This window comes from Stylophora pistillata, chromosome 7 (genome assembly GCF_964205215.1).
Source record: "Stylophora pistillata chromosome 7, jaStyPist1.2, whole genome shotgun sequence".
NCBI lineage: Eukaryota > Metazoa > Cnidaria > Anthozoa > Scleractinia > Pocilloporidae > Stylophora > Stylophora pistillata.
In genome coordinates, this window is record NC_142525.1 from 28,411,029 (window position 1) to 28,438,784 (window position 27,756).

A 27,756-nucleotide genomic window follows, 5' to 3' on the forward strand; every position below is an offset into this window, starting at 1 on the left:
TAGAAACCTACCCTCTTCATTCATCCGTTTGGACGGTTCGTAAATCATAACCTCTCGGACGTCACATACCCTTTTATAAAATAACAGAAACACTAAGAGAACCTTGATTGGTCAAAAACCTTTCGTTTATTGCACTGGTAAACCCATAGAAAATTTAAACATATTCGGTGTCAGGAGCCCTCTTGGCCGTCAATTTTGTCGTAAGTGTATTTTATAAAAACAGTGGACCACACTTTCTATCGTTTTACCGGCGTAATAACCCACTTAGGATGTTGAGAGAACACAAGGAAAGTTCGTAAATCAATCGCCTCCAACTCGTGACCTGCAAACTTTTCTCGTGTCAGCCCACGACTTCCCGCGAGTTATTGCGCTGGTCACGTGATGCGTTTCGACTAACAAAATTTTGTCGTGTTCCCCTCGACTTCCCGAGCGTTATCGCGTTGGTCACGTGACGCGTTTGGACTTACAAACTTTTCAGTGCCGTGTTCTCCGAAAAACCCGCGAGGGTTATTACGTTGGCAAACCTAAACTAAGTGTAGTCTGTATTTATAAGGGTGTATTCCGCCAGGGGTTAAACGTGGGAAATCGTACTTTTAAATCTTCTAATTTTTCCGTCTCTCAAATGCAAGTTGGAAAAGTAGATTTAAATTTTCTTTGATTTATTATTGAAATGTCTGTGAATCTTGCCGTGAAAACAATTGCAAATTAGCAGAATTGCTAAGGAGACGAAACAATCCAGCCCAATCTTTTTTGACCTGGTACAATGAGAAGTCCCAACTATTATTCCTGCAGGGGCGGCAAGGCTTTTTTCGAGGACGGTATTCGATTTTGTTTTAGTACGAGGCACGTACGAAAAATAGGAGAAAAAAAGAGGAAATGAGAAAAGTCCGGTTCCACAGTTTACTCCTGTGATCGGGAAGGATGGCCCCAGACCTCCCTACAAACTCGCACCCCCGACACTCTATTTTCAACCCCACCCCCCCCCCCAAAACGAAACTGACAATATAATCATTTATTTGAAAGATCTTACAGTCACTGATTAACTGAATTCAATCGCAATCGGTAGCTCACGTGTTAAAAGTACTCTAGCCTAAGTGCAGACGTGCCCTTCCCCCCAACCGAGGAGAAACGGAAGTGACGTCATAGAACACGATTTATGTCAAGTTTTCGTAGACGTCCCTTTCCTTCCGTTTCTCCACGGAGGAGAGGGTACAGCTACGCGTAGGCTAAAAGTAATCGTGATTTCTCTCTCATGCAAGGATACTTAGAGAATACAAGACGCTTAATTGTGTTTTAATATAATTGTGCTGAAATAAACATCTCTCTGAAAAGGAAAAATAGATTTTAACCAATAAAATTCATAATTTCAAGACAACTTAAAAATAATTTCACTTAATTTGTATATATATCTATGTCTTCAAGCCTTCCTTTAGGCCAGAATTTCTGCGAGCTCCCCAAATCATGTTTCCTACCTTTCTCGTTTGCGTTGCGTGACAAATCAAAGAAAAAAAAAAGAGCTACTTCATCTAAGTCACTAAATAACATTTCCAACAATTGAATCTAATTCTCCTAATTGACATACATTCATGCATTGCTTACATTGTTAGTTAAGAGAAAGTAATTCAGTACTAGGAGAATTTCCTTTCATGATCAAGCCTTTTATTCTCCTGACCTGCATGCATATATCTCTTTATATGAACTATTGAGAAACTGGAAGTCTATCACTGGCATTCAGTAAGGTTAAAATGTAAGGCCATAGGGGGCCCAGACAAGCGACGAGTCTGGTTGTTTGTTTGAAATATAAAGGAATGTATGGGAGAATATTGAAGAGTCTTATTATCGTAAACTTATATCATGAAATGTCAGAGTTGAAGCTCAAAATAAATGTAAACCTACCTCACTTGCTGTGTATTGTCGTTTCCGTGGCTCTAAATGGTGAATTTGAGCAATTTGGTGGGTTTTGCATCGACTGTTACTATACGTTACTATACTATACTACACCATACTATACTATACCATACTATAAGAAGGTGACAGTTGACGCACAACCCACCAAATCGCTCAAATTCGCCATTTAGAGACGACAATACACAGAAAGTGAGGTAGGTTTCCATTTATTTTGAGCTTTAACTCAGACATTTCATGATATAAGTTTACGATTGTAAGACTCTTCAATATTCTCCCACACATTCCTTTATATTTTGAACAAACAACCTGACTCGTCGCTTGTCTGGGCCCCCTGTGGTAAGGCTTACTATACTATATCACAGAAGTCTATATACAATCTTGATCACAAACACTTCATCAATAACTTCATTCTTACTTCATGATCACCCCAGAGATGAAAAAGTCTAATACAATATCTCTACCCCATAGAATGAAACATAAATTTTTTCTTTACCAAGAAGGACAGTATACCTTTGCTCTGAAGTATTTAGTTATGAGAAAATGAAAAGTTTAAAAACCTTTAAAATTGTTGAATAGTAGGTTTCTTCCTCGTGATTTGGAGGACATATTCAAACTATTTTTCCAAGGTCTCCTAAAGGAAATCTCCAATTTCTTTCTTAAGCTTTCCTATTCGAAGGTGCAAACTGTTCACAGCATCCATATGTTCATCTTTTTTAAGCGCATAATCTCGTTTTGGCTGATACTTTTAAGACAATTCTTGTTTAAAGCAGTCACCAAAAATTTGATAATTAAGTTCCTACTGGGCCATATGAAAAATTAAACCGCTAAGATTTCTAGAAACAAATGTTTGGAAAGTACCTTTTAGAGTTGTTGACTGGCCTAAGTCCCCTCTCTTGTCTGTTTGAGAGTTACCCCCACTCTCTACCATTTCTGAGCTCAGATGATCATTTCATATACCTCTCAGACAAATAATTAAATATTTAGCTTTTAAATGCATGACTTTTGGGCTTCTTCTTGCCAATAAAACATGGCTTTCAACTGACTACAGATGCACAGAATCCAATCTATGCAATAAGAGAGAATTATTACACGACTCGGGCAGTCAGAGGGCCAATAACTAAAATCAACCAATCAAAATGCTCTATTGCTGGTCAATATTCTCTCAGTATTGGACGGGGCACTGTCCCGAATGGTCCCGAATGATACCGCACTTGTATCCCTTTGAACTTTAGTCGTATAATAAATCTCTTATTAACCAAGCTTGCTTGGAACCGTACTGGAAGAATATCGGCCCTCCGTCTTTTTTGTGCAGACCGAGCGCAGCGAGGTCCGTACTGTCAAGACCTCAGGCCGACATTCTCCCAGTACGGCCCTTGCACTTCGTTAATAAGATATATATAAATTAACAATAAAAATACTTTCAAGATGCATCCAGTGGCTCCACATCAATTCTAATAAAGATGGTGTTATCTCGGATGTAATTTCTAGTTCTGAGGGTCTCCAAGGAAACAAACTTGGGGCAACCAAAGCCAAGACTCTTAACTTTGTTTGGTCTCTTAAAGTAATCACTGTCTCTATCACATGTGAGCCTCCACACTTTATTTTGCCTTGCACCAACATCGTCATCTTGGTCAATGAGAACAAAATCCACTCGTTGCTGAAAAGGCCATGGAAGTATTGCATCATATTCTCCTTTCATAATAACAACATAAAGAGAAAGATGAGTTCCTTTTCCTTGTCCCAAGCCATTCAAAAAAGCTTCTGCACGCAGCTTGTAACCATACTGTCCAGTGTAAAATGGTGGACTACAGAGTTTCTCCTTTTCTTTCTTAGTGGCTGATTGCTGAAATAATTGTGAGTAGCTGGAAATTTTCCACAGGAACTTTCCGTTTGTGCACACATACTCCTGTCTTTGTTCAAGTTCTCTTATTCTTAGATGTGCCAGATCCAAGTGAACTTGCATATTCTCTTGTACATGTTTTTCCATCTCATTACGTCGACCCTGAGAACATGATAATGGGCTATTCAATATGGGAGAATCTTTCAGCTTAAAAAAATAGTTGTGCATCTTAGTGTTTCAAAGTTGACCAAGGGCAAAAAGATTTCCCTTAAACAAGATTTAAGAATGACTTGTTTCCTTCGAGAGCTGGGAAAGAAAGTCAACTGTGTTTGTAACACACTAAACTCACAAGAGTTGTTTCTGTTTTCTTTGTTTTGACTATCCTCTGCTGTTTTTTGTTTTGTTTTTGCTTTTTTGCATTTCCAGAGCCAAAATTATCCAAGAATTACAACATAGCTCTAATTCTATTTTTTAATGTGCAGGACCAATATAGGCAATCCCAAGCTGGCAAGATCATCGATAGGCCCATCTTGCCCACTTATGTAGCCAATCAGAACACAGGCTTTGCTTTATCTTGCCCACAGGCACTGTGAGTGATGTAATAAGAAGAATTATTATATGGCTGTGTCTCACAAGGACTTGGAACTACCGAATTCACGAATTTGATTGGCTGAAATCAATATTGATAGCGGTCTAGATTTTCCCATCTAGACCGGCATCTAGACCGGTCTAGAAAAAAAAGGTACAAAGAATATAAAAAATTGGCATAAAAGACCCAGCCATATAACAAATATCTTATTAACCGAGCTAGGTTGGTCTGTATGGGAGAATCTTGACCTCGGTCGCTGGTACAGACCGAACGTACTGGTGACCTCGGTCAAGATTCTCCCATACAGACCTCCCGCTCAGTTAATAAGAACTAAGTAATATTGCTGCCCCCCCCCCTCCCCGCTTCCTTTTCACCATTGCTCACTCCCTCAGTACAAATTTCTTTCTCTCCCCAAACTTCTGCTGCAGTAAACATCAAAGATAGCAGCCATAATTTTCACCTAGAAAATATTGAATCCGTGCTTGTCAAAATTACGCCTACTGCGCAGGCTATAGGTGCCACTGTTTCCTCACTATGTACACATCCATTACAAGACCATAATCATGGAGAAGATCTTCCATTACAAGACCATAATCATGGAGAAGATCTTCTCGTTTGTGCTAGACTGCTGACTCTAAACAACAGGCGGCTACAAGATATTCTGCCATTCTGATGTACAAGGTTAAAAACAATCTTGTCCCAAGCTGTCTATCACGGTTATTCAATTCTAGCAATTCTCAATATTCCCTTAGAAACTGCGACTTTGAAATACCTCGTTTTAATACCATAGGTTATGGAAAACATACAATAAGATACCAGGGCCCGTATATCTGGTCAAAACTTAGTAAGGGATTAAGGATGTCACCCACCCTCAAGGCATTTAAGAACACAAAAAGGAAAATTGCCCTTTCAGATCTCATTAAGAATAACAGTAGTTGCTATAAACTGTGTAAATCATAAACACGAAACTACGATAATTCTTTATTTATTATAACATCTTATTAAGTTTTTATTGTATCAATTATCATACTGTAAATAATTTTGATTATTTTAATATTTATTTTTAAGTCATCTTGTACTTGTTGTAAGCTTAAGACTTAGTTAGGTTGTCCCCAATTAGCTAATTTAAAGCTAAATACATTGACATGTTAATAAAGTTTTATTATTATTATTATTATCATCAGTTGGTTGCTTACACTGTTCAACATAAGTCTGCAAATAAGGCTCAAAGACCAAAACTGAAATGTTGTTAACACCCCAGTGCACTCTCACCTTGAATTTGCATCCAATGTCAGTATACTGACAGAGCACAACAGCCAATGGACAGTCCCCATCCACATCCACATGGGCTGACATCTGTTGAAAAAAGGAAACAAGCAGTTACAAGGTGCTTATTCACTTATGATCATGGTTATTGTGATGGTTAGCCCATCACAAAGTTGTGATGGACTAACATACCCATCCAGGGGGGAGTAGTTAAACTTCTGGTCACTTCATGCTAAGGAAACTGGGATAAACTCCAGCTGGGTGTGCCACTCGGCTCAAGCAGGAACTGTACATGGTGGGGACTTATTCAAGGAGGGCACTTCGTCAAAAAAATGCCTTATAAAATAACTTATTATTCTTAAATTCAAAGTACAAACTGTACCTTTTTAACCTTAACCTACAGGGTGGCCACTTATTCAAGGTGGACACTTAAAACTCTTTATCTTCCATGAGTGACCTAGACAGGAATTCTCCTCACGATAACAATACAATATTAAACAAACAAGTGATGAGAATAAAGGAAAATATCAATCAGGAGATGATTAGTTGATCCAATACCAAATTCTCCAAACTAACAAGATAAGAATTGTATGGCAGACAGTAATGAGAATTACTAATGAGATAGAGTAGAGTAGAGTAGACATCTATATTTATACAGGATAGCCCCTTCAGTGTAATAAACAGTGGTATCAACAGGGGTCCTGTTACCCACCCATCCTACCCCAGGGGAGGACATCCATCACACAGTAATCTCGTGCGTGGGAATTTAACGTCTCCTGCCCCTAATCCTGCAGGAGACGGGACCTCCATTTATTCGTCCCTATCCGAGAAGACTAGAATATCTAATCATTTCTTGATGATACAGAAAGGTAGCATATTCTTCTCAATTATTTTAAGACCCTGAGTGTTGGTCCAGCCGGGGAGTGAAAATAAAATATCTCTATTATCCAACTGTGCTTCGTTGAGTACAAATAACAAGCGGACGAGTACAAATATCACACGATATTTGTACTCCAGAAATATCCACGAAATTCACCCCCACTGAAATAACAATTTGGCGTTTTTGATAATAAATCTCTTATAAGACTTTTTGCTGTGTAGTATTGCTGAGTATTTTTACTCGTTGTTTGTATTTTGACTTGCCCTACGGGCTCGTCAAAATATGGCACAACTCGTAAAAATACTCAGCAATACTACAAAACAAAACATCTAATAAGATATATGTATTTGTAAATTCTAAGTACAGAATGTACCTTTTAACCTTTAACTACAAGGTTGGCACTTATTTAAGGTGTGGTACTTCATAAAAAAATACCCCAACTTATTCTTAGATTCTAATACAGACTGTACCTTTTGACCTTTACCTACAAGGTGAGCACTTATTTAAGGTGTGCCACTTCATCAAAAAATACTCTAACTTATTCTTAGATTCTAATACAGACTGTACCTTTTAACTTTTACCTACAGGGTGGCCACTTATTCAAGGTGGGCACTTCGTTAAAAAAAGTACCTTAAAATAACTTATTCTTAAATTCTAATACAAACTGTACCTTTTAAGCTTTACCTACAGGGTGGGCACTTATTCAAGTGGGCACTTCATCTAAAAAAATACCTTAAGATAACTTATTCTTAAATTCTAATACAATCTGTACCTTTTAAGCTTTACCTACAGGGTGGACACTTATTCAAGTGGGCACTTCATCTAAAAAAATACCTTAAGATAACTTATTCTTAAATTCTAATACAAACTGTACCTTTTAAGCTTTACCTACAGGGTGGGCACTTATTCAAGGTGGGCCCTTCATCTAAAAAAAATACCTAAAGATAACCTATTCTTAAATTCTAATACAAACTGTACCTTTTAGGCTTTACCTACAGGGTGGGCACTTATTCAAGGTAGGCACTTCATCGAAAAAATACCCTAACTCATTCTTAAATTTCAATTTAAGTGAGATCAAGGAGATTTCAGTGTGGTAAATCTGTTTGCAGTCATTAATTAACATACAGAGGTTTTTTTTTTTTTTTAAAAATTGGTTTTATTACTCGGTCTAATACTATTGTATGATTAAATTTAACATTTCAAAAATAACCTGGTCTCTTGGTATATCTGTTCTTCCACAGTTGTTGATGCACTTAATTGGAACTCGTTTGCAGTTTTCCAAGTGATTCTAAGCAAAAAAAGGAATTATAATTTAACAGAAAAACACTTCAAGTCTTTAAAAATACCAGCCTACTATTCTAAATTACCCATTTGTCTCATATTTGAACCCTTTGATCCCTTCAAGTGACTTGCTTTTAATTTTTCTTTACAATATCACTCTAACTTGTATATAACACACATTAAAGTCCCAGGAATAAAAGAAATGATCACCAACTAAAGAAGCTCTTGATTGTTAAACAAATTCTCTTTGTTAGCACCTTAAGAAATGTATAGAGAACAGTATGGAGAATATGCATATTGATGTTAGAATGTAAAGGGTTAACAAAACTGCTGCTTTGAACAAGAACAGAACTGAGATGAGAGTGTTCTAGGTTGGCCACATATGAGCTTGTGATCACTTTTTTTCTAAGAGATTTAAGGGTGCTTTGGAGTCAAAGTAGTGCACTGTAAAAATCTTTCAAAATTCTTTGAAAATTTTGATTGAGGACATCATTTATGTGTAGTATACTTACAGCAAGGTTTATAAGTTCTCCTGTCCAGTCACATTCGTTGCCACTGTTGTAACATTTCACCGTTAATGACAACACTGTTCTTTTACAAGCTCTATCAGGGTAAACCTGAAATATGAAATCAAGTAAAGCATATAACACATTAAAATTGTTGCAAAAAGGGACCTTCTAAAACATAGATTCCTACTTTAATGACAGGATCCTATATGTCAGGATACCTGCAAAAATCCCATCCATTATTGCCATTAAGCATTAAAGATAGAATCGAATATTTGAGTTTTGCTTTCAAAAAATGTAAAGCCTTCTGTATACCTGTACATTTATGACAGAATATTATGGATGACATTTGTTAAAGAGACAGTTATGCATCATACAAAAACACTTCATCACAGGTTTGAGGTTATAATATAAATCATCATTCAGGCACTAACAAGCTAAAAACAAAATTTTTGTTTTTAATCTGACTCAATTCAAACACTTCGTTTTAGCCAAAACACACCATGTCAATCAATGTGCCTAAAATTGAAAATGATATCATTTCTTTGTTTAACTATAAACTTCTAGTACTAAATCTGTTATCCTGAGATGAGGTTCTAAGAGATTGTGTTTCAACATGAAGAAACAAAACTCACTTGTACCTAGAGTATGTCTAATCTGAAAGGTTCTGACTCTCACAGACATGATAAGGAATAACTGGTAAGTCAAATAGAGTGTATATCAATTACTGAAAAAAAAAAATAACTGTTATGAATGATGTATTGAAGATCTAACTAAAAAGTTTGAAAATGCCGAGTTAAAGATGCATAAATGTGTGTTGAAATGGCAATCCAATGACTTTTACATATTAATTTACACTCTTGATTTACAAATTAAAGTTATCCAAGTCAAAATTCATCATGAGTGCTAGCAAAACTTATTTCTACAACTGTTGTCTACCAACAGATGTCTATTCTGTGCTCGTTTTGGAGGAGCAGCTTTAAATTTGAAATCAATAGGTTCAAGGATTGGTTCAAAAGGGCTTCCTCTTAAAGTTGAAAATCCACATAAAAGGAAGACCATACTTCTTAAATACAAGTCGATCACTTCTAGCAATAACTGAAGAAAGATTTACCTGCTGTTTATCAAGCTCCTTATTAATAAGAAACTCTCAAGAACTAAAAAAATGACTCTTCACAATTTAGAATTAAGACCTTTTAAGGTCATTCTTCAAGCAAAACAAACATGTGATTTTATACCTTTCGATATAAACCAGACACAATTTTTCCTCTAATTATTTCTGAGTGAAATTACTCAGGATAGAAATACAAAACAAACATCCGCTTGCTGTGATCTTCAAGAGAGAACTATAGTTGAGGCTGACTAATCATAGTCTTTCACAGTTTATCACAGTCATACCATGACATAAATTACTACTGTAAGAGGAAATCTGACTGAGAATAAATTGACATGCTACCTTTTATCTCAATAGCTAGATAATGAAATTCTTGGAGATTGGTTTACCAACTGTTTGAAAAAATTCAAGATAAAAAAATCTTGACCTTGACCAGTGAAATTAAAGGAGAATATTTTTTGAGTTGATATCATTGCATCATGCCAAAGTGTCAAAGAGCAGCTTTGGATACTAGAAGCAAAACCCTGAGTTAGGTTATATTGTCAGATTTCAATGTTTACAAGGGTAAGTAATTATAGGCTTAAATGTCACCAGAATAAACCATACGTTATAGATATTATCCTAAAATCACAGATTATGTACAATACATGGGGTAGACTGATAAGAAGTAATCTCATTTATTTGGTTTACAGAATTGGGGCTGTTATCAAACAAAACAGCAACAGGAAATTTAAGGCTTGCTGCCAAAGTCATAAACTCATCACCTGTAATTCATCTACTTATACTACTCAAGAATGAACAGAAGACTGGAAACTTCCGACAGAGAGTGAAACAACAGGGTAGAGAAGATGAGTTGCTTAATTAAGGGATGTTGCTGTCTTGAGAAGTATACATGTATAAATGGAAGGTGGCAAACTAAACACAAATTCATGAGTACATTTTTCTATGCCAAAAATTAAGCCTAAGTAAAGTAATTGTTATGAAAATGGCCTCTAGAGGGTGCCCCCAACCTAGGAGAAATTATTTTATGGTGGCTAGTGATTTTTTTTTTTTAATACATTACGTCAAGAGACAGAAATACTGGTAAACAGTTATAAATCCTCCTAGTTGGAGAGGATGTTTGGCTGTAGTAGGGAAGGGGTTAAATTACTTGTCTAATGGTTTGCTATTGATAAATGCCAGTTTTCTCACAAAATTTTTACCTATCAACTTATTGGTCTTGCAACATTTAGGTGATAAATGGGAAATATTAGACACTTATTATGGTTTTCTTTGTACTATTCACTCAGGTATGAGTTTTACTGATACACTGTGGAACTGATCAGATGAAAATAGTTGCAGAATCTCTGGGTATCAAGCAACCACATAGGTAGACACTTTAATAGCGAAAGTATAATTGAGACAAACTCCACATGTACATTTGTATCATTAAGGGCAGTTCATTTGTGGAACTTACAGAGCATTCCCATAATCAACAGGAACCCAGAGTGCTCTAACTTAAGTGGAAAAAAGACTACACTCTTACTATATGTTTAATGTATAGATATTTACAAGAGAAATAATACATTTAAAAGAAAAGAGATGGGTTTCACACATTTACAATTATTCAAATCCAAAGTTCCATGGTAATAGAAAGACATTCTTGCATGTTCCATTCTAATCACAAGCAGTTGAAGAAAAAATTTTCTGGCAGGTGAAATGAGCACAATGCCCTCATTACAATCAATATCATTCTTCAAAACTCATGGCACTGTCAAACAATGCATTTCCTTGAGAGTTTGAGAACATTTTCTTTGGGCCTGAAATTTAGACTTTGTAACTTAGGTTTTTATGGCAAAGTTACAACAGTAACAAGAAGTCTTAAATACAATTCTTCAAGTGTGCTTAACTACTAATAGTAGGTTTATAAAAAATAATTATGAAGAAATATGTACAGAGGGTCAAGATTTTTAAATTAGAGAGTACAAGGGAGAAAAGGGAACAAAGACCATGTAAAAAAAAAAAGATGCCATCAAGGTGCAGCCTAGCCTCACTGCAGGATCTTCTTCTTTCCATACTCTTTCACAAGGGTGGAAAGAAAAGAGATCCTGGAAACTAGAATGGGTGTGGTCAGTTATATCTTTGGCCGTGTGAGGAATTGGTCCCATAACAGAAACAGATGGAGAATAATTTTGTGACAATCCCTGGGGGAATAACCCAGGAGACACCAGCTGCACAGAGATATCACTGGAACACGATGATAAGGGCTCATATTGAAAGAAATATTGAGACACTGAAAGCATTTTGTTCAAAAAATGGAATGTTGTGATGACAGCAGAATGTTATTCTACAGGCCTATCGACTAACCAAAAGTTCAAAGCAATTTTTTTTTAATTGTAGTAATAATCATAATTGTAAGTTTAATAAATTACCCTCTTTTTTTGCTCCATGATTGCAATTCAGTTTAATTTTTCCCAAATTTAGAAAGGGAATCTCTGCAGAATTCATGAATGCCTGAATTCATGCTACCTGACTGCAAGTTGTAATTCGATTAACTAATTAACACACTTGGATATCGTTAAAATCAATATTATCCCTAAGGAGAAACATGAACAATCAAAGATCTGCCTTCAAGAACAAAAGAAACGTTCCACTGAGAAAAATTCACGACATAAGGAAATCAATCGTCTTTGACTTTGTTAAACTTGGAACAATACCTAAATGAGAGACCGAATTGTCTGCCTCTGGCTTAAATTTGCCAGGATTAAAGAAGTTTCACGTCATATCGCTGACCTCTTAATTTCTTTCGCAACGCTTCTGAGCAAACAAAAGATTACATTGTTTGATCTGGCTCTCACCACAACAGAATAATCATGGAAAAACAAAAATCACAAAGGAAACTGTATTGTTAGAGCAATTAAGACACGTAACGACGGCGAAGCAGACCACAAAAGCAAATTTTTAACTCAAAAATTGTGCTAATTTGGTCACGCGAAATTTCTAAGTGAACCTTTCGAAGTCAAAGAGGAAAAGCGAAATTAAATTGTGCTGTTTAAACTTTTTACTCCAATGATATATCTTCTACAGCCTTTACTGCAATCATATATAATTACTTATGTGACGTTTTCGGAAATATTTTTGTTCTTGTTTATCAGTACGAATGCGTACATCACAGACCGTAAACATTAGCTGATAAGTTTATGATATCCGTTACATTCATCGTAAAAGGTGAAAATTCATTAAAACGAGCACAAGCAGCTATTTGGGTTTTAAAATTGGATCCTAAACCGTCAAAAAGTCCAAACAAATACGAAAAATAAGAGCCTCGTTCAGTACCTTTCAGCGACCCAAACAGATATCAAACTAATCAAAATAAAATCGTTATTAAGCGTCGGAAATCCGACGCTATGGTTTTCGACACTGCCCGGATCAAGGACACCATAAATAAAAACCGTAATTTGACATTTTTCTCCAGCAAAACAGAGCTTTTGAGCCTTTTACTCTCACCTTGCTGTGAGGCCAAAGTGTAGAGAAAGGAGGAAAATCTGTGGATATTTCATACAATAAATACCACAGCTTCTATTACAAACATATGTTTGACAGAGGAACGACTCGTTCTTGCCAGGTTTGCAGTACGAAAAATATTTTTCTACCAGCTGAGCTAAAATCTCTCACCTTCTCCCTGGTTAATGTTCTTCGATCGATCGGGCAAAACGCTGGAGGTTTTCTGTAAAGGATATTAAATAAATTTTTTAGATAAAACCCTTTTGAATCAGAACAGAACGACATTTCCCTATTACTTACCGTAAGATTGGCTCTAAACAAGACTCGCAGAATCGATGGCCACAGTCTCTAGTTTGAACGGGATCACGAAAAGCAAGCTGACAGATAGGACATAAGTAATCGGCAGATATGGGACTTACAAAATCTGCATCATAGCCTCCAATTTGGGATCGGCTTAAAGGAGCAGCCGATGACTGTGAAGAAGAATAATTCACTGACGTCGCCAAAACACCAGCCGCCATCTTGCATTGGTGTTTATGCTCAAAATATAGAGTTAATAAATTATTAATAGCTCCGCGCGATTATCCGACAGTTGATCGTCGATGAATAGTAAGAAACAAAGGCTATCGATTTTGATTAGTGATTTCAAGTAAACGAAAGGAGTTGCAAGGTTAGGGGAGGCTTAAATGAACAGGAATAATTAAACAATCCTTCCAATATTAATTAAATACAACTGTCTGATGCACGGTCGGTGGAGAAAAATTAAAAACCGATTTACAGCATGGGATCCATGATTTCATTAATTTTCCCCGGCTTCCATGAGTTAAGGAAGCTGAAATAAAAACTCATTATCAGTCTAGAAACACAATCGATCAAGCAGAATTCACGAGGAACAAAAGTTCATGGAAACTTAAGCCAATATTGAAGATAAAAATAAAATAATTCGCTTCACAACTGAAATAGCAGCTGCGTTAACTGCCGGATTAAAAAACACTAAGCTGGAGGGAAAAAAAAAATTTAAATTTTTTGGGAAGAGCTGCATGGGAGTACAGAAATTTTCTTGGTTGATACAGAACAATCGCTGATAAGCGCTAACGCAGACTACTGGATAGTATTTCGCCGTTTACAGCTTGATAAAAAAGAAAAATGTGAGGAAGTGTTATTCACGAAGTGAAGACAAAACTCAATTTTGTCTTTCGAAAGTAATTTTATGTACCGCCGAAAAAAATGCAGCAATTACCTTTGAGTCCTGAATATTTCTAAGCTCATTTGTCGCCAGTTTTGGCCTTGCAGCGCAAGGGTTAAAAGCGATGCGAAATGAGGCGTGTGGAACAGGCTAGTTCTTTATAGACACCTGAATCAACTACTCTTAGTATAATTAAAATATACCCGTTTATTCAATTATATACCATGGTTCAGGTAAAAAATCTCCAAAGCAGTGATTTTTACAAAAGCAGCGTCGTGGGAGGTTTTTTCATTGGTGGTACTAAAATGGTTTAATTTTAAGCTCGCGGGCATAAATGTGTTCTGGGCCCGACCCAAAAGAGAAGAGCCCATGCAAAATGCATTTAAGCCCACGAAAGTAAAGTGTATTACTATTAGTATCAATTTGGAGGGCACTGAGAACAAAAAAAGAAAAAAGATATATAAAAAAAAAAAGTCTGAACAATTAAGGAATCGTCAAAGTCACCATTTTAGCCCGCAAAGCGGCGATGCTGCCCGACAAAGTGATATTAATACCCATTTTAAATAGTGCCTATTTTCACAGAGCCTACTTGGTTTCTATTTACATTGGCGTTCAATACAACAAAAAATAAACGAACAAATAAAAAAACAAAATACAAACAAAACGGACCTGGTGTCTACGGGTGTGTCACCCTTCCACCAGTGAGACATGCGACGAGAAAAAAACAGAACATTGCAGGATGGAATGTGAGTACTCAGATTATTAACTAATCAGACTTGACTGACTATTGTGATATCAAACCTACAAATTCATTAAAATATTTGTAATGTTAAAAACAACAAAAACAAAAACAAACAAGCAACGATCGCTTAAAAATAAAACAAACATGACTGGGAAAGAAAGAATCGAATTAAGTATTGATTTGAAAAAGTCAGACGAATGCCATATGGGTCCGAAAGGAGCTAAGTTTCCGGCATTTCAAAAATGAAATCGATATCAAGTTACAGAGATGGATTTGTAAAGAAAACAAGTCAAGTTTTGAAGACAAAATGACAATTCTAAAGTTTTGCTAGCTTCCTTTTCAAAGCATATTTACTAAAGACTACTTTTATGAAGGGAAGGAGGCGTTACTCTAAACTTGCACTGAGAACAGTTTCTTGCATCAGTTGTATCGGACAAAAGACAGTTTTAAATCCAAATAACTACTCTAAACTGGTAAATAGCTAAGGGACCACTCATTACTTACTGTCTGGGGAGGAGAAGAGAGGATTTTTTGGCAAGATCACATGGTCTCAGGGGGAACGAGGGAGGGGGGGCTAGTCGACAACAGAGAACTAGAACGTAGAGGGGGGGGACTGTACAAAAATTGATACAGAGCCTAGAGCCTTAAATTTTACTGCGACGTAACAAAAATCCTCCGAACTCACCCCCTTGCGATGAATCATGATCGGTCCTTGAAGACTATCTGAATCAAGCGAAGAAGCACTACTCAAAATTACTGATTCAAAAGTGATTGGAAGATTTGCTATCAGATTCTTAATTTGAAAGGTTTCTTGGATCATTTGTATCAAAGAAAAGAAAGTTTTAAAACCAAATGACTGTTTTAAACTAAACAAACTGGTAGCCTGCGCTGCACTACGCGCGTTTCTCCGCCCGCGGGAAGACGAGCGGGAGAGGTTTGCCAGGGGTCTGGCACTAATCATTATCAGTACCGGATCCCCTTGCACACCTGGATTTGAGACAAATAGGGAGAGGTATGCCTGGGTGTGACGATAAATTTCCTGCGTTCAAAGACAAACTAGTGACGAAGCGCTGATAAAAAAAAAAAAATAGCCTGCTTTAAACTGGTTAATAACTAAAGTCACACTACACTTCTACTCCTTAACTGTCTTGAGCAATTTTTCCAGAAAATTCGAAGCCTGATCAGAACCGAAAAACATATTATCCTGGAGATAATTGGGCAAGTGCAGCAGATTATCTTCGGAACCAGGGCTCTTTGGGTTGGGACTGTATTCAATCTCATCAAATTCTTTGTCGTGAGTCAACCTAAACTGCAAACCTGTCAGTGGGAAACAAGAAAAAGGTTGTAACACGAATAACATAAGAACACACGTAGTGTAAGGACGAAATTTTTAAGGCAAAGGGCAAGGCGTAGCCTGCCAAACGCTAGTTGCTAGTTTACAAAGGGGGAAGGACTTGAGGGCAAACAGCAACCTGGGACCAATGTTGCTCCGAGAGTAGAAGATAAAAGGGAGAAGGACTTGAGGGCAAACAGCAGCCTGGGACCAATGTTGCTCCGAGAGTAGAAGATAAAAGGGAGAAGGACTTGAGGGCAAACAGCAACCTGGGACCAATGTTGCTCCGAGAGTAGAAGATAAAAGGGAGAAGGACTTGAGGGCAAACAGCAACCTGGGACCAATGTTGCTCCGAGAGTAGAAGATAAAAGGGAGAAGGACTTGAGGGCAAACAGCAACCTGGGACAAATGTTGCTCCGACAGTAGAAGATAAAAGGGAGAAGGACTTGAGGGCAAACAGCAACCTGGGACCAATGTTGCTCCGAGAGTAGAAGATAAAAGGGAGAAGGACTTGAGGGCAAACAGCAACCTGGGACCAATGTTGCTCCGAGAGTAGAAGATAAAAGGGAGAAGGACTTGAGGGCAAACAGCAACCTGGGACCAATGTTGCTCCGAGAGTAGAAGATAAAAGAGAGAAGGACTTGAGGGCAAACAGCAACCTGGGACCAATGTTGCTCCGAGAGTAGAAGATAGAAGGGAGAAGGACTTGAGGGCAAACAGTAACCTGGGACCAATGTTGCTCCGAGAGTAGAAGATAAAAGGGAGAAGGACTTGAGGGCAAACAGCAACCTGGGACCAATGTTGCTCCGAGAGTAGAAGATAAAAGAGAGAAGGACTTGAGGGCAAACAGCAACCTGGGACCAATGTTGCTCCGAGAGTAGAAGATAGAAGGGAGAAGGACTTGAGGGCAAACAGCAACCTGGGACCAATGTTGCTCCGAGAGTAGAAGATAAAAGGGAGAAGGACTTGAGGGCAAACAGCAACCTCGGGGCCAATGTCGCTCCGAGAGTAGAAGATAAAAGGGAGAAGGACTTGAGGGCAAACAGCAACCTGGGACCAATGTTGCTCCGAGAGTAGAAGATAAAAGGGAGAAGGACTTGAGGGCAAACAGCAACCTGGGACCAATGTTGCTCCGAGAGTAGAAGATAAAAGGGAGAAGGACTTGAGGGCAAACAGCAACCTGGGACCAATGTTGCTCCGAGAGTAGAAGATAGAAGGGAGAAGGACTTGAGGGCAAACAGCAACCTGGGACCAATGTCGCTCCGAGAGTAGAAGATAAAAGACACTGCGAACGAGAAGAAAAAGAACGTGGAGAAGGACCTCACTTTCTGTATAGAAATGCCTCGCTTGTCCTGAACCACTGTTGCGTCGAAAAACAAAATCACACGACTGGTGGTAAAGTACTAGTAACGAAAAGTCAGCGCCATTTTGCGATTTTGACGTCTTCGAGCGACAAGAAAGAGATCCTGACAAATACGTCACACAAGGACACACAAAAGGAAATAATTAATCGTTTTCCGAGTGTTGTAGAAAGATTTTATGCACTGGTAAACAGCGCTTGAAAGGAGGAAAAGAAGAGCTTTTCTTAACCATTAACGAATGGATTCCATGTTGCTGTGTGTCTTTTTAGTTAGCTCACAGATGAGGTCAAAAAGTAGCACAAGAGGTGCAGCCAAGTGTGTAACGTGTTACTGATGTTTTTACCAGATTTGACATCATCTGTCATCTATTGCAGTAGAAAGCCACGGCAACATGGAGTCTAGTTGCTTCATATAATAAAGAAGCAAATAGTTGTTAATGGTGACGTCATCTATGCGTTTGACCTCCAATAGACCACAAGTAAGAACCAATCAAAATGCGTGCGCAATTCAGTAAATATCGTATCTTTAGTCAAGTAAGTAAAATGTTGTTTTGTGTTTTTGAATGAATAAATGTGTTAAAAAACAAACAAACAAACAAGCAAATGGGTTTCAATTAGGCTCGATCACCAGCCGCTGTTTGGGAACCGGAGCTCGCGCTCCTACCCGAAGAGACTCTTCTCGGGGAGGAAAGAAAAAGGCCGGACCCGAGAGAGCGGTGGAAGTCTAGCATAGGTTTCAACCTGAAAATAAACCTTTTACTGAGGCCATTTAAAGCTACCATGTTCCCACCAATAGCGTAGCTCAGTCCACTTTCTGCATATAAACACACACACAACCTACAGTTCTTCCATTTGCTCTGGCGTAGGGCTAACGCTCGAAACGTCAGCTTTGAAACTTTTTACGGTGACCAGTTTACATTATCAACTCAGTTGATCAAAACCAAATTAACTTGTTACTCCCGCCGAAGCAGCACCACGGTTTCTTTACAAACTCATCCTCTTTATTCATTAAAGCAATCGTTCATCGTTCAGTAATGTATTTTTGCTTAAACATATGATTGTAAAGCGCTATTGATCAGCATATGTAAATACGCGCTATATAAATTGGTAAATTATCATTATTATTATTATTATTATTATTATTATTATTATTCCTCACAGATCATACTTACGATGAGTTGTTTTCTCAGCAGGAAAGAAAATGCAATTGAAGCTATTAAAGGAGCTTGTATCTTCACACGTGTTCTCTCGTGACATTGAAATTCCCGTAAGTAGAGAGTAAAAATTAATCACACTCTTTTGGTCTTCGATCGTTTGCTGAAAATACAAAAAAATTGAAAAAATGGTAAGTTATAATTGAATAAAAAGTACAACAAGCATTTATGAATAGGATCACCTTGCCATAACAAATTAAAATTTTTTTTTCTGATTCCATTGGATTAAAAGTCGAATCAGAGGCGGTCAACACGAGACTCCTTATCGCTTCATGCAAAAGGAACCAGCATAAAATTTGATAATAATGAAGGGCATTTCAATTGAGTGACAGAAGACCAAAACCATAGTAATCACAACAGCCATTCAGATCGAAGAAAAATATCACATGGAGCCGATGAGATCTAAAAGTTACAACAAGCAACCGGCTTGAAGCGCGGGAAAACGCAAGCGACTAAGTCGCGATTGGTTGTAATTTAGAATCTGATGGGTTGACAAGGAGGTGCAAGCTCTTTGGATCGACCACAGAGCGAATTTGAGCAAAACCAAAGTAATCACTTCCGACGCTCTTTTGAAAATCGATCGGAGTGGTGTGTAGGGCTTTTAAGACCTTGCTGGGGTATTGTTAGTACCCCTAGATAGGATGCCAGTCGATTGTAGGTTACCCTCCCTCCCCTCCTAACTTTCATCAGGCTTTCCTGAAAACTCATTAATACCCGTTTAAACTCCTGGGTGGAGAGGGACCGTGAGAGTTGAGTGTCTTACCCAAGAAAACAAGAAAATGGCTCGGCCACGCCATGAGTCCCGACCTCTAGACCAAGGGTTCAGCATGCTAGCAGGGATGCCACTTCGTCTCCCATTCACATAATCTGGCATTCGCTCTCTCCCCCTCCCCCTCCCCCTTCCCCTCCCCCTCGCCTTGTCACTCGTCATCCAGATCTTCCACACGTCCAGTATGGCGACCGAATACATTCGCCGCGCTGAATCTCGAGCATTCCAACTACCGCCTGCAAACAGGCTACATAACTCATAAACAATCATAAACCGTTCTAAGTTTACCCCAATTTTCCGAGATTGATCAATCAAATTTATCGTTCACCTGTAGCTCTTTGTTATTTGTTTCTGAAGTTTCTCCAAGAGAATCCTTTTCCTTTTCACCTTTTTCCTGCCCATGCTTCTCCATATTTGCTGCAAGTAACAGAAAAAAAAAAAAACACTACAAACCAACTCTGCAGTTACGTTGTCATAATATCTGGCTTACTGGCCGAGTCAATAATAATAAATTTCTCTTTTCATCCTTTTTTTTTTTTTTTTTTTTTTCATTTGCGTTGTCATCATTTTTGTTTAAAACTTAAAGAAAATTAAATATACGCAAACAGAGAAGAAAACACTCCTAAAACTTGTTAGCGTTTAAGTTAAATTTGAAAGCAGGCGGGTTAGGGTTGGGGGGGAAGATGGCGCGAGAGAGTTTTTATGTTGAGCTTCGCAACTTATACAGCCGCGGAAAGCCGTGAAACCTAACTACCACTTCTTTTGTGTGATGTGGCGGAAATTCGTCAGAATCTTAATGCGTACGACAGAATTTATAGCAACAACACACTGCACAAATTTATACTAGCGAGACTTTGAGCGGTGACAGTGACTTGTTTCGGAAGCAGCACACGCAAACAGAAGCGGTTTTTCAGAGACCAATTAGACAAACCTGTCTCCGTTTGAATGCCGGTCTGAAACGAGAAGTACAACAACAACAACAACAACAACAACAGCATTTATTTAAACACGATAAAAAATTCAGCAAAAGCTGATGTGGTCGTGCATGCTCTACATTACATAGACTGACTTTACTATGTGAAAGTAAACAACGAACTGTTCTATTTACTTTTTTTTCAGGCCTGCACAGAGTAACTTACAATAATTAACCCTTGTACTGAGAATTTTATCATGATGCGCATATGGTTCCAGAAATCAGTACAGATGGAGAAAAATCAAAACACGCGATTAATAAACAACCGCTGTTTAGGTCATTGGCCTCTCTGCTTTCGTTTAGCTTTTGGACTGCTTTCAGTGCATCCATGGTATGAGCTATGGCTGTTGAACCAACCAGATTGCCGCAGTATTGAATCGCAATATTAAAAATGGCGGTGTCCTTAGGCGAATTTTTAGCCCAGACAAACAAAAATTTGAGGTTACCCTATCAAATTTGAAAATGTGATGAACATCTCGAGCTTCACATATACTTGTTATAGGTGGAGAAAAGAATTACAAGTTATCAAAGCGTTGTTCTCCTTTCAAAAATAAACGGTTATCCCCAACTCAAAAGATCTTTTTATTAAGTAAACTCATCACATTCTACATCCAAAAAACAAAGGAAAAGTACAGAGATCTTTGAAAGAAGTACATAATATTTTTGAGTTCACGATTTTTCCGGAAACTGCTGCATTTGAATGAATGAGTTAATGGCTGCGTGACACTTTGCGTGATATAACGTTAGAGCCAGTTAATATATATATCTGAAAATGTTTCTTTATTACAGAAAATCCATCGCCTCATGAGACAGTTTAGGTAAATTTGTCATGAATACACTCTTCCATTGTCCTTTGGGTCGGGATAACTATCGTAAATCACAAACTTTGTCAAAATCTTGACTCCCCTGCAAACGCTTTCAAAATTTGGGATAACACTTAACCGTAAGATTTGAAGAAGAGGCTAAATATTTCATCTTAAACAGTACTGAAGTTTTTCTTTTTTTAATTCAACCACGAAATAATTCTTTAAGACATTTTTTTAATGCCTGACAACGAAAAGTTTGCATGGAGGCGAAATTTTGTGCAGCAAATTTTTTTGCCTCCTTATGCAGAAAAACTTAACTGAAAGCCTGTTTTTGCAACGGGTCATTCCGGGAAAATTCGAATCGTAAACGAAAATATATTCTCAATTTAACTGAATCAATGCGAAAGATCATATGAGTATGACGTGTCACTCGGGGAAATTTCCCTTGAGAGCAGAAAGAGGAAGAAAGTAACAATACTTTTGATATTCGTAATAGGATTCATTCTTTTTGTGCCCTAATTTCTGGCTTCTAGAACACAGTGTGACTAACTTAGGATTTTACTGAAGAAATGTCTATAAACTGTGCTATTTTGATGACTACTTTTTGTTTCTCTCGAGGACGAGAGAAATCCGGCAATCCGAAACCGATACAATCACCACAGCTGAAGTCCGGGAAATTTTTCTGACAAAAAAATTCACGCTAAGAATCTTTAAAATATGTTCATGTATATATATATATATATATATATATATATAGACAGCGTTAGGTGAACTGTGAATGAAGTGTATCTAAATAACACTTTCGCACTTTAAAAGAACCAGAAGACTTCAGTGCAAAAAGGACCAGGATTTTTTTTGCTGCCGATGATCAATTCCCGAAACCGAAACAAAGTCTTGATGGCTGCCGATAATTACTTCCCATAGCTGACTATCTAGTGTTGCGTCACGCCATATCGGGGATTCCCCATGTGAAATGTAATTAAAAAACGTGATTCTCGAAATTTGTTCATTTCCAAGATTGCTCGTAATCGGTGAACATGGATGATACTGCTGCTGCTGCTGTACAGAAGATGCGGGATGAACTTCCCGAGGAGGAGCGTAAAGGAAACATGGGTAAAATACTCGGGTACGTTCTTGATCTCTGTCGGAGCGGATGGTCGTTTCGCCAAGCTCTTACAAATGTCGGGGAGATATGCACTTTGGGAGAGCACATTGACACCATCGAAGCCATGCTCGGAAAAATAACAGAAGATGGTAAAGAGGCCGTCCTCAGAGCTGTTGACTATCAAAAGAAAAATGCTACAGAGGCCATGTTAGAGCATTACTGGGATAAACTTGGTTGCTCGTTGCCAGAACTGTATGAGCGCATTGCAGAGGACAAAATCACCGACCACCAAAATACGAAGGACGCGATTCTAAACGCGATAAAAGATTTCCAGAAGAAAGAGAGCAACAAGGTAATCACAGATATGGTTTATGGATCAGCCTTCGTTGCAGTATTTCAATGTGTGAAGCTCTACGTGGCTTGGAAGACCATCTCCAGCGCGTCAAATCTCATCGACAGCAACCCTAGTGAGTTCAGCATGATAACCAGTAGGCTCCAAAGAATGGAACAGCTGGTCACAGAACTCGTGGATACTTGCGAAAGAGATCCGAACAATCGCGGAATTCCCCTGAAAATGGGAAGAATCAACACGCATTTCACCTCCACTCTTTCCAAAATCAGCGACCTGCGAATCAAGATTGATGGCCAAATACAGCGCGTTGATCTCATGGCTGATTACGCCGCAGTTGATGGAGTCGTCAATCTTGTAACAGCCGGAACGCAAGGTTTTCAACTTTTCCATACCTGGAACAACGTTACATCCTTTACTAGGGGGTTGGCAGCGGCAAGCATTGCTACGTTTTTTGGCCTTGCAGTGGTCAACGCTGGAACATATGTTTTATCGCAACAAACTTTGAAAAAGTTGCGGAGAGATCTCAACGAGGCGGTCCGTTTGCAAAACATGCTTCAAGACCTGTTTGAGCAGGCTGAGCAAGCCTTCAACGAAGTAGTGGAGAGTAACTAAAATGTTCATTTATAGCTACTGACAATCTTCAAAGAGTTGCTGTCGATTTCAAGCCTATGTACTAGTACCCTGCTGGCAGAGGCGTTAATTTGTTAACTTCCCCTACGGTCCACGTAAAAATAAAGTCCTCTGCCCTCGGCCTGTTAAATCTTCTTCGAGCATGCGCGGCCTGTTGCTTAGAAACAAATTAGTTCCCGGTAGTACTCGGCCAATAACCGGGATTGTGAGCTCACACTTGGTTTTGCTATATAGCTAAATAGGATGCGTGCGCATAAAAACGTGTTTAAAACAGGTTCTGACCGGTTTTGCAATCAGATTATCCACAAACTGTCCCACAAACTTGGATAATTCCCAGGCGCATGCTCAAAGAGGATTTAACATGCCTAGCGCAGAGGACTTTATTTTTACGTGGACCGTAGGGGAAGTTAACAAATAAACGCCTCTGCCAGCAGGGTAATGTACTGGTCAAGAATTTATGTCAAACCAAACCTGTTTGACCTGAACATGCAATGTCTAAATACGTTCAGTACTAGTAAATTATTGCATAGATATGGGCGATTCCTAACTTGCCATGTCAAGTAACACCAGAGATTCTGCTCCAGGATAAACATCCCCCCCCCCCCTTTCCTTAACAGAGCTTTCCGAGAGGTGGATCTTAGGGAGAGCCAAGGGGAGCCTGCCCATCCCCCCCTTATTTGGGATAAAAGTATAAATGCAGAAGGAAGAAAAGCCGGCAGGTGTAAACACACAAACAAAACTAACAACCCCCCTCCCCCTTAGTTCACAATCCATCACTGTTTCTCCCTACCCAAGCCAAGAAGGCAAGCGAGGAAAGCTTCCATGGATATTTTGTTCTTTTTTTTTTGTTACAGAATGTAGTGGTCATGTAATCTTGTATACTGCTGCATGAGTAAAGTCATTGAAAGCACAGCAAAGTTTTATAGAATCCATCAATTGAGTTCCAAGACCCTGGTAGCATTTTATCTACTAGTTGAGTTAGTGGTGTTATTTAGTATAAAAGTGTTAATGAGCAACTGGCACAGAAAAAAAAAAAGACCTGTTGTCTAATATCAAATTTGAAAAATTGTAACTTTGCAAACATTGTAAGTTGAGTTTTTGTTTCAAAATTTGAATGTATTACCCAATCAGTGCCAGTTGAAAAGAAATTAATTTTGTTTATGTTACATGTACTTTGTTATGAGTGCTGTTATAATGAAATGTTCAAATTTATTCAGTGTATGGATATTAAAGATTGATGAAATTAATCCACAATTATTTACATATGCAAGTTTATTTGCCAGAAGCAAATTAACTCAAGGAGAACATTTTGAGCCTTCTTGACTCTTCTTCTTTTTAGACAACCAAAAATTGCAAAACTAAATCATGGCAGAAAATCTTAAATAAAGAAGAATGAAGGACATGGTTAACTTAAGGGATGATGTTCTATGTGTATGGCCGCTGCCCTTTGTCGAGAAATAGCCTTAATTATCACAGACTTCAAGACAACATTGCAAGGCCCCGAATAAAAGCATGACCTTTTTCTGTGCAGATACCTTTTTCATCTCTCATAAATTGTAACTGCTCTTTGGTATTTTCAAGCTCACTACGCAGTCTCTCCACAGATCCCTTCTTCATCCTCAGCTCTTCACTCAGGAGAGAGTTCTTCTGTCTTTCTGTGCCGAGAATGGATTTCATATTGCTCACAAAATTGTCATATGCTGGTTTGGAAAGAAAGTGAACCAATCAAAAAAGTTTAAACTTTTATTGGTAGTCCTAGGCTACAGGTATGAGAAAGATGGAAAGAAAGGAGCTAGGATATAACTCGTCAAGTGTAAGACACTTGTATCATGGATTTAAAACACATATGACCAGGAGAGACAAGTCATACAACATTTATGTTATCCAATTGCATAAACTGTTCAGAGCAAAATGCAAGGAACTTGTTGTGAGTGATTCTGACTACTGGTTATAATGTACTAACTGTAATGATGACAAAATTTCTCTCAGTTTCCAAAGCCTAACCACACTGAATATTTTTCTTCTACTAGACTTGAGTTTTTTCAAACAAAAATAAATAATCATAAAATTTATACATCAAGGCTTACCCTTGATAAGATAAACCTAGTATTCAAGAAGGGTAACTATCCAAAATAATTTTCAAAACAATAAAGTTCACCCTAAAATAAAATTGAACACAGTCAGAATTAAGTGCCAAATGCAAACAACCAAAAATAGTCAGCTGATTAACTAGGAGATACCTTTTACATTCTTCTCTGCATTTTGTTGAGCCCTAAGAAATGTGTTTTGTATTTGCTTCATTGCAGATAGAAGAGTGAAGTACTTTGCCTTGTAAGAGCTCTGATCAACTGACTGAAATTTACAAATAAAAGAACAAGGAATGAAACTACTGTTGGCTGATTATTTTTATGCTTAATCAAGTAAAAACATACCAAAGTATAACCCACAATAAACAGAAGATATTTCTGAGGGGCCCAATAATAAAGAAATCCCGCCCAACTTTCCATTTGAAATTCTCAAAAATATCTTGTCCTTTCCCTACAAGGTGTTAAACATTCTGGCACCAATTGCTCCTCATAAAAAAAAAAATAATAAATCTTACCAACAATTCACCATTCCAAAAACATCTCCGATTGAATTGAAAAAAAATGTATTTTGTATAATTCATTTTAACCTCTACCAAGAACATGACATGAGAGGCCTTGAGACAGTTCAAGTATTCTTATGATTCCCCAGATGTGGTGTCACATGTGGATTGAGCTTGTTGTTGGTTCTCCTCCTTGCTGAGGGTTTTGATATGAATCCACCAGTTTTCCTTTACCCCCCCCACCCCCCCACATACAAAAACTAACACTCCAAATTCCAATTCAACTGGGAAACAGTGGACAGAAACAGCCACCTCATGGATTGTTGGCCATTGCTAAATCATTATCACTGATTATATTCTTATAAGATCATTTCTTATAAATTATTATTAAATGTTTGTTTTGCTGACCTTATAATGTGGTGTGGTATCCTCTTTCTGTACATTACAACCCCTGCTCATTCTCCAGAGAATATCTTCATCACTATCAGTATTGAAATTAAATTCAGATTCCTTTTCCTCATCCATTGCAGAAGTAGGACTGACCTCTTGTGGGAGAGATGTAACTGTTGGGTCAACTGGAGAGCAACTTGCATTCTCTTTATCCACATCACTTCTGACTTTGTTCTTCTTCTGACTGCGACGAAAGGCACTGTAACTCTTGATCCTTGCAGCAATGCAGTCAGCAGGTGTTTTGGGATCCACAACATTGCCATCAGGAACACCATCATTTTTCTCTAAAGAGGGACTTCTTTTCTCTGCATAGTTTCCATTGTTAACAACATCTTTGTTTGGTTGTGACTTGGCTGTTCTCTTGGTATTATTGTGACTCACACATCTTGAAATCTTGCTTGCATGTGACTTACTATGGCAACCTTGATCTTGGTTTAAAGTGTTACCAATGTCTTGAAAGGGTAACTTCTTGGAAGATTTAGAAATATTTCTGGAAGATCTGTTGCTTACAGCCCTCTGTTACATAAAATCCAAACGAAGTTTAAATTTTAAGAGATATTTTGACACACAACTGCTGCCAATATCTCATTTTTAGTTAAATTAACTACGTGTGACAACTATGATGAATCCATACTCCAAAGGAAATTTATGACGAATTGTTTTCTGAAAATTGTTGTCAGTAATTGATACAATATAATAATTGTGCGCCGGTAATTTACTTTTGTCAACACGCGTCAGTGGCAGGTTGTCAGAGATCGCAGTGGTTACGCTAATTAAATTATACTTCTGACAAAATAACAATAAACATCTATAGTAAATACATGTCATGGCTTTAAGATTTATTTTAATAGAAATCGATTTCATCAATTTCTTTTTGCCACGAAAATGTGTGGGCTGGTCGTTAAAATTATGGAACAGATCTAGACCAGACTCCACATCTTTCAGATAATCCTTTCATTCAAATATAGAGAATACCATCAAAACCACTATCTCTCACCTTCGAGGGTGGTTCCAAGTCATTTCTCTCCTTTTCTTGTTGAATTACCGGTATCTTTCGTTTTACAGAGGAACGTGTCGGATACCTTCGACGATAGATACATGAAGTCGCTGGAGTCGCGTCTTCGATCCTCGGTCTTCCCTTTTGTTTTTTACACGATCTCGTTACCACAGGCATAATTCATTCACATTTGAGAAGAAGTACCACTTTCTAAGATAAGAAGAGCAGTTCATACGTAAAAAAAGTAATCTTGCATGAAATGTGCAAAAATTCGAACAAAAACATTCGTTTGAATTTAGCTCCAACGGCGCGTTATTCCCAAGAATCTATGCGGTCTTCAAGGGGAGATTATTTCTCAGTAGGGTATGGTCAGTCAGTTTGCGCT

General features: G+C 37.9%; 3 protein-coding genes and 1 long non-coding RNA gene across 4 annotated transcripts; 2 read left to right on the forward strand and 2 right to left on the reverse strand.

The window, feature by feature from the left end:
* Positions 1–997: 997 nt before the first annotated feature.
* On the reverse strand, positions 998–14,117 carry LOC111330622 (TNF receptor-associated factor 4). The gene is made up of 6 exons (XM_088729119.1): positions 13,168–14,117; positions 13,039–13,090; positions 8,277–8,381; positions 7,694–7,771; positions 5,610–5,693; positions 998–3,910 (listed from the first exon to the last, which is right to left on the reverse strand). Exons 1-6 carry the CDS (start codon positions 13,386–13,388, stop codon positions 3,329–3,331), a joined length of 1,122 nt encoding a protein of 373 aa, XP_088585245.1. The 5' UTR covers positions 13,389–14,117; the 3' UTR covers positions 998–3,328.
* Positions 8,838–11,815, forward strand: LOC111330623 (uncharacterized). Its single transcript, XR_002694812.2, has 3 exons — positions 8,838–8,969; positions 10,077–10,223; positions 10,674–11,815. It is a non-coding gene; the product is annotated as an uncharacterized LOC111330623 (long non-coding RNA).
* A 972-nt stretch (positions 14,118–15,089) lies between the features above and the next one.
* LOC111330605 (uncharacterized) lies at positions 15,090–27,687 on the reverse strand. Its single transcript, XM_022935490.2, has 7 exons — positions 27,372–27,687; positions 26,333–26,890; positions 25,578–25,689; positions 24,873–25,037; positions 19,800–19,888; positions 18,661–18,805; positions 15,090–16,112 (listed from the first exon to the last, which is right to left on the reverse strand). Exons 1-7 carry the CDS (start codon positions 27,546–27,548, stop codon positions 15,928–15,930), a joined length of 1,431 nt encoding a protein of 476 aa, XP_022791225.2. The 5' UTR covers positions 27,549–27,687; the 3' UTR covers positions 15,090–15,927.
* Positions 21,476–24,591, forward strand: LOC148727366 (uncharacterized). The gene has a single exon (XM_088729120.1). It carries the CDS (start codon positions 22,288–22,290, stop codon positions 23,317–23,319), a length of 1,032 nt encoding a protein of 343 aa, XP_088585246.1. The 5' UTR covers positions 21,476–22,287; the 3' UTR covers positions 23,320–24,591.
* Positions 27,688–27,756: the final 69 nt, after the last annotated feature.

What these genes read in the sequence shown, in the direction of transcription:
- LOC111330622 (XM_088729119.1), bottom strand. Translation starts at nt 13,388, where the DNA reads ATGGCGGCTGGTGTTTTGGCGACGTCAGTGAATTATTCTTCTTCACAG. An exon ending in TGTTTAGAGCCAATCTTACG is followed by an intron (nt 13,091 to 13,167) that starts GTAAGTAATAGG and finishes TATCCTTTACAG; the next exon opens with AAAACCTCCAGCGTTTTGCC. An exon ending in CAGATATACCAAGAGACCAG is followed by an intron (nt 5,694 to 7,693) that starts GTTATTTTTGAA and finishes TTTTTTCAACAG; the next exon opens with ATGTCAGCCCATGTGGATGT.
- LOC148727366 (XM_088729120.1), top strand. Translation starts at nt 22,288, where the DNA reads ATGGATGATACTGCTGCTGCTGCTGTACAGAAGATGCGGGATGAACTT.
- LOC111330605 (XM_022935490.2), bottom strand. Translation starts at nt 27,548, where the DNA reads ATGCCTGTGGTAACGAGATCGTGTAAAAAACAAAAGGGAAGACCGAGG. An exon ending in ACTTGGAACCACCCTCGAAG is followed by an intron (nt 26,891 to 27,371) that starts GTGAGAGATAGT and finishes TTTATGTAACAG; the next exon opens with AGGGCTGTAAGCAACAGATC. An exon ending in ATTTATGAGAGATGAAAAAG is followed by an intron (nt 19,889 to 24,872) that starts GTATCTGCACAG and finishes TGTTACTTGCAG; the next exon opens with CAAATATGGAGAAGCATGGG.